Genomic DNA, 6,346 nt, shown 5'->3' with positions numbered 1-6,346 from the left:
GACGGACTCTCCGGGCAGCATTCTGAGTGCGGGACGAGAAACCACCTCATGGAAGTACAGAGGAGTATCGGGCCCCAACAGACAAACAGCAGCAGCATGTGTGAGTCGTCGCAGAGGTCCTGCGAACCTCGCCGAAAGAGAGTGGATGAGCGCAGTGCACCCTCAGAAATGGCAAGGATAATCACTGATCCTGCCACGGGCAAGTGCTACTGCCGTGGAAAAGTTTTGGGAAAGGTAGCGCAAGAATAAAATCTTTTTCTCGACTTTTTGGGATTTACCACGTAACCTGAAGACAAAGCATGTTAACAGTGTTTTTTTTTTTTTTTTTCCTCTTTCCAGGGAGGGTTTGCGAAATGCTACGAGATGACCGACCTCTCCACCAGTAAAGTTTACGCAGCTAAAATCATCCCACACGCACGCGTCTCCAAACCTCACCAACGAGAGAAGGTAAGCGCGCAGCTCCGGTCCCTGGGCGCACTAAGTGGACAACTGCCATTACTAAATTGTCTTCAATTACAGTCGTGACCGTTTTGTATTTTCCCCCTGCTAGATTGACAGAGAAATTGAGCTGCACAGAGCGCTGCACCACAGACACATTGTGCACTTTTATCACCATTTTGAGGACAAGGAGAACATCTACATCCTGTTGGAATACTGTAGCCGAAAAGTGAGTGCTATTTTGTTTCTAGATTTTCAAACACGGTGTTTCTTCCACCGCTGTGTATTCAATTCGGATAGCACCCGCAATGCACCCAAAGTCAATGGGGCAGCACTTTGTTGATATTCAGAGGGTGTCCACACCATCAAGAACTGTAATGGTTTTAAGTACTGCCATGACATAGGAATCATGTATAACTACACTATTATAAGATTGAAGAACGTTATCAAGTATGATGAGTTTTCCTTTCGAGGAAAATTTGAGATTTTATATTCCATCGGAAAGCAGCTCCATAATCACTCTCTTCTACATGTTTTGTCCTATTTGCAGTCGTTAGCTCATATCCTGAAGGCTCGCAAAGTGCTCACTGAGCCGGAGGTGCGTTATTACCTGAGACAGATTGTCTCTGGACTGAAGTACCTCCATGAACAAGAAATCCTCCACAGAGACCTGAAACTCGGTAAGAAATCTTCATGCAAGAAAGTCACGCTACATGTACAGATGCATTCAGTGCAGGGAGGATATCGTGTCTTGATGTGAACCTTTTTTTTTTTTTTCTTCTTCTATTGATTCATCTTAGGGAGAGTCAGTGCTGGATTCAGCCTTTGATCCTGGGTTGAATATCAAGTGCTCATCATCTCATTCCCTTTCTTCCCTGTAGGTAACTTTTTTGTGAGTGAGTCAATGGAACTGAAGGTCGGGGACTTTGGTCTGGCTGCCAAGTTGGAGCCGGCGGGAAACAGGAGGAAGACGATCTGTGGAACTCCCAACTATCTGTCCCCTGAGGTGCTCAACAAGCAGGGCCACGGCTGTGAATCAGACATCTGGGCCCTAGGCTGTGTAATGTGAGTCGTAAAACTGTAAAGTCATGATTAGGGAACTTCAAAACACTTTGTAATAGTAGTAATTTGTATGAATTATAAATGAATAGACATTGGCATCCGTTTTTAGGAACAGACAGGATCATTCCTTGCCTGCAATCACTTATAAAGTGTCATTTCGAGAGATGAAATCCACTCTTACCCATTGCCCTCTATCCTGCTGCAGGTACACCATGCTGTTGGGCAGACCGCCGTTTGAAACCACCAACCTGAAGGAGACGTACAGGTGTATTAGAGAGGCGCGTTACTCTCTTCCCTCCTCCCTGTCGCCACAAGCTAAGCAGCTAATCGCCAGCCTGCTTGCTAAGACTCCCGAGGACAGACCCAACCTGGACCACATTCTGAGGCACGACTTCTTCACGCAGGTGAGATACCACTATCAGCTCCCTGGCTGTCTCCCCTCTGCCGGTCTGTGTGGAAATGTCACTGTGTAGGAGTTTAAAAGTGACCCCCTTCCCACCAGTCGCACACTGACCCACTTTCGTTCACCGTAGGGCTTCAGTCCAGAGCGTCTGCCGCCTAGCTGTTGCCATTCGGCACCAGATTTCCACGTCTCAAGTCCCGCCAAGAGTTTCTTTAAGAAGGCTGCTGCTGCGCTGTTTGGTGGGAAAAGGGACAAGGTCAAATACTATGAGACACTGAGTAAGTATTACAACAGCCACTGAGAACTTATATGCCCATCAATCCATCACTTGCACCACTCATTTAATTAACTCTTTAAATGATGGTGGAGGCCATAAGCATCATCTTATCTCATTTTTAAGACAACGGCAAGCATTTGTCACATTTGATCCCATATCACCCTGATGTCATGTTTTTTTGCAGCTGCTGGTTAAAAAGGTCATGCTCTAATTTGTCTGCTCTCTTTTTGTCTTGAACAGATAAGTTAACTAAAGAGGAAGAGGAGATCTATAAACTGCAGCACGACTTGGAGAAGACCGTCATCAGCCAACAGCAGAGCAAAAACATTTCTGAGGTAAGAACGCAACATATTTACAGAAGTGTGGGTGATGCTGCAGGTGCATTATTCATACAGCAATTAAATACATAGGTGGCATTGGGATGCTGTACTGTGGAGAATCCTATGAGTCATTCTGCTGCTGTACTAAACTTTATAACGAGCACAGTTTCTGAACAAACTAAAAGCACTTATTTTCAACCTTTTAAGCCAACCACTCTGCATCTGTGGGTGACTGCTGAGTCACGGTAGGAAGAGCGATCCAAACTCACAGATTCTAAACCGTGTCGTCACTGATTCCCACCTCAGAATGGAAGTCTACTTCCGCCATCTGCCGAGAACCTTGTTGCCCCGGCAACGGAGAGCCTGTCTCCGACGACGCAAGATACCATCCGTCTGATCGTCAGAGGGAGTCTGGGCAGCTGCAGCAGTAGTAGTGAATGTAAGTTCATCAGCCTCAAACACAGATCACAGAACGACCGGAATACATTTAATACAAAAGGTTTTAGCGTCACAGACAGGAAATCTTAGGGCATGTGCGAGAGATATAATATGACAAACTCAAGTTCAAAGAATTTTTTTTTTGTACTATACCATTGTGACGTCAAGCTAAATGACTCCCTGTTCTTGTTTTTTAAAGGCCTGGAAGACAGCACCACAGGGAGTGTGGCTGAGACTGTTGCAAGTGTGTTGAGGGGATGTCTGGAGAATATGCCTAAAGGTGAGAGAACTTCCTAATGTTGTGCACAAAGTTATAACCTGTACATACAGTTATTATTCAGATAATTCCACAGTGGCAAGTTTCAGGACACAGCTAAAGGTCTTGATCTATATTTGACCTTGAAATGTTTAAAGTAATAGACATGCTGTTTAAAAAAAACTATGAATATGCCGCTCACTTTTTCCGTTTTGAAAGGGACACGTTTTAGGAAACTCTTTTGCACTGTAATGTAGCTGTGTCCCGGACCGCATTAGTGCATGGTGCATTTAAGTTTGTCATTTTCCAAGATATTCCTTGTGATTGTATCCTAATTCTCCTCAACCGTGTTCTCACCCTGCAGCAGACGACATTCCTCAGGGCTCAAACAGCTGCAGTTTTCAATGGGTGACTAAGTGGGTGGACTACTCTAACAAGTACGGCTTTGGCTACCAGTTGTCCGACCACACCGTGGGAGTTCTCTTCAACAACGGCACTCACATGAGCCTCTTGCCAGACAGAAAGTATGTACCATTCTTCACAACGCTCCACCTTCACTTTGAAAGTTATTAGTCACGAAATGTAAAGTGGATGGTCTTGTTTAAGCTTGTTGTGACATAGAATTACTCTGGAGAATCACTTAACCAAGTGAATCTCAGATTTAAATACTAGTATGCATTTTAGATTTGTGTGCATTATCCTATATGGGTCAGATAGTTATCAATAATGTTCTGTTTTCCAGCGAGAACATTGTTTTCAGTCAGGAATGCCTTTGAAATTTAATGGGTTTGTTTTTTGTTGTTGCTGTCAAGTATCAATTTATCTGAATGGTTGTGTAACTATTTGTTTACCTTATTTTCAGGACCATCCATTACTATGCAGAGTTGGGCCAGCGCTCTGTCTTCCCCACCTGTGAGGTTCCTGAACACTTTGTGGGCCAAGTGACTGTGCTCAAGTACTTCTCCCATTACATGGAGGAAAACCTTATGGATGTAAGCAGAGATTTCCATTCCCCCACTACCGTGTTCAGTCCTGCAATCTCTAGCCTCTTTGCTCCGATGTGTCTTTTGTCTTTCCACACCCTGAAGCATCAGAAATTTCAAGTCCCAGCCTGCTTAATCCTGATGTGCCACTCTTTTGCTTTCTCAGGGTGGAGACCTTGGTACTATGACGGATGCACACATGCCCAGACTCTACCTGCTGCAGTGGCTCAAGTCTGACCGCGCCCTCATGATGCTCTTCAACGATGGCACTTTCCAGGTAAACACACACACACACAATAGGAAACATAGCCGTTGCTGGGAATACTCAGAGGAGCACTGTTTAGGTGTAATGCATGACACCATTTTCTTAAACAGAGGTGGAGATTTAGAACGCAAATCAAATGACAGAAAAAAAAACACCTATGCTGAAAATTGTTTCTTTTTTTTTTTTTTATTATTATTTTCAAAGGTCAACTTTTACCACGATCACACCAAGATCATCCTGTGTTGCCAGAGGGATGAGTACATGCTGACATACATCAATGAGGACCGCGTCTCCAAAACTTTCAAACTCAGCTCCCTGCTGACGTCCGGCTGCCCTACTGACCTGCGTGACCGCATGGTGTACTCCCTCAATATGCTTCTGCAGAGATGCAGCTAAACCCACAATAATAATGTGTCTTGGACAGACAAACAGACAAACTGTGTTACTGCTGTGCCGCAGTGGGTCAAGGACCCAGAACGAATATGTGAAAGACGGGTGGATTTCAAGGATGGACTTGAGCAAAGTAAATTTACATTCCTCCACCGTTGCACCTTTACGACTCATCATCGGTGCAGGTGAAAAAAATAATGCAGAGAAACGGAAAGAGACTGGGAAAATGAAATGTAGCACAATGCCTGTGGATAGAAAAGGGCTGATACGTATGTCGATTGCTAGAAGGGATGAAGGGCTGAGTATGTTGGTACGACTGTGGACTCCAGATGTTTGGGGAAAGAGAGGGATGTTCGGGAAGTAAAGGCAAACGCTGGGCTGGCACCAGCTTAACTGTGTATAGTTTAGTTGAGTCAATCCAGAGGCAATCCTTACAATGATGCTCTGAATGTTAACAGAGTTAGACCATGGAATATTGTAAATGATGTACAGTATATGTCACAGCCAACTCAGCAGTGCAAAGAAATGACTCTCTCTTATGTGTGGATGCCACAGAGTTTGGGTGTTTACACGTGTGAGTGTGTGTCTTGAGTGGGAGGGGTGTAACATCACACTAACTTTTAAAACTGTGATTTGTTCTCTTTACTGACAGATGGACACTCAGCACATTTTAGCTGGGAAGAGAGTGATGTAGGGGAGGGGGCAGGAGGAGAGAATGACATTAAGAAAAAAGAAAAAAACAGTACCACAGATCCTCTAAGGATCCCTTAAGAGCCATCATCACCTTGGTAAAAATGTCCTAAATAACTTATTGTTTAAAAAAAGTGCAGTATTTATTTATTTAATAAATAAGAGCATTTTCTAAAAAAAAAAAAAAAAAGAAGAGTATTTGTCATTTTTATTCAGTGTTTGTACCCTGTTTTATTTTCATAAACACAGAGCTGTCTCCATAAAGCTGTTATTAGATGTTTATAGCCGTTCCATTGTCTGAAAGCGGCCTCAACGTAGATGCCGGGAATCAAGATTTCTCTTGTAAACAAACCTGAAAACTTCATTGTGTCCTGGTTTCATATGAAATAAGTTCTTGAGTTCATGTACTTTACAGTGTGGGGAGAATTAGATTAAACTAAAAACGTTTATATCTTTGCACTCAAAGCAAGTATTTTATACCGGTTATCTTTAAGCTTTTGTTTTTCAACAGGAAATGGGTGCACGGAGAGAGATGGATAGATAGGAGGGCACTGAAGTTGTTTATGCTGTGGCTCAAGGCTCCGCCTTTTGATGAGCTATCTTTGCAGGATGGGGAAGATGTCTTACTGTGGGATGCAGTTGACCTTGTCTCGCCAACACAAACACACACACACACACACACACACACACACACACACACACACACACACACACACACACACACACACACACACACACACACACACAGGCACTGGTTATAATTCATAAAAACAAGGGCACTGATCAGCACATAGGCTGGCTGGTTGATTCAGAAGTATGTAAGG

General features: G+C 43.7%; 1 protein-coding gene across 2 annotated transcripts; it reads left to right on the top strand.

The window, feature by feature from the left end:
- Positions 1-11: 11 nt before the first annotated feature.
- On the top strand, positions 12-5,884 carry plk2b (polo-like kinase 2b (Drosophila)). Of its 2 annotated transcripts, none has more exons than XM_069699511.1 (14): positions 12-234; positions 340-447; positions 551-667; positions 989-1,118; positions 1,320-1,503; positions 1,706-1,904; positions 2,034-2,181; positions 2,421-2,515; positions 2,807-2,939; positions 3,138-3,218; positions 3,562-3,718; positions 4,057-4,186; positions 4,344-4,454; positions 4,647-5,884. In XM_069699511.1, the coding sequence occupies exons 1-14, from the start codon at positions 49-51 to the stop codon at positions 4,836-4,838; spliced, it is 1,971 nt and encodes a 656-aa protein (XP_069555612.1). In that variant the 5' UTR covers positions 12-48; the 3' UTR covers positions 4,839-5,884. The 2 variants fall into 2 exon arrangements, with proteins under 2 accessions (XP_069555612.1, XP_069555611.1); XM_069699510.1 differs by having other exon boundaries at positions 13-234; positions 3,559-3,718.
- Positions 5,885-6,346: the final 462 nt, after the last annotated feature.

The sequence above is a fragment of the Brachyistius frenatus genome, unplaced genomic scaffold, assembly GCF_029030835.1.
Source record: "Brachyistius frenatus isolate BFR_SWC_R1_liver_20210118 unplaced genomic scaffold, ASM2903083v1 Contig_30, whole genome shotgun sequence".
Classification (NCBI taxonomy): domain Eukaryota; kingdom Metazoa; phylum Chordata; class Actinopteri; family Embiotocidae; genus Brachyistius; species Brachyistius frenatus.
Note: the sequence above shows the minus strand (reverse complement) of the source record. Positions and strands in the feature narration are given on the sequence as shown.

Excerpts from the sequence above, each read along its gene's own strand:
- plk2b (XM_069699510.1), top strand. The coding sequence starts at position 49 with ATGGAAGTACAGAGGAGTATCGGGCCCCAACAGACAAACAGCAGCAGC. Across the intron at positions 3,719-4,056 it reads AGCCTCTTGCCAGACAGAAA|GACCATCCATTACTATGCAG; the intron begins GTATGTACCATT and ends CCTTATTTTCAG. Across the intron at positions 4,187-4,343 it reads TGGAGGAAAACCTTATGGAT|GGTGGAGACCTTGGTACTAT; the intron begins GTAAGCAGAGAT and ends TTGCTTTCTCAG.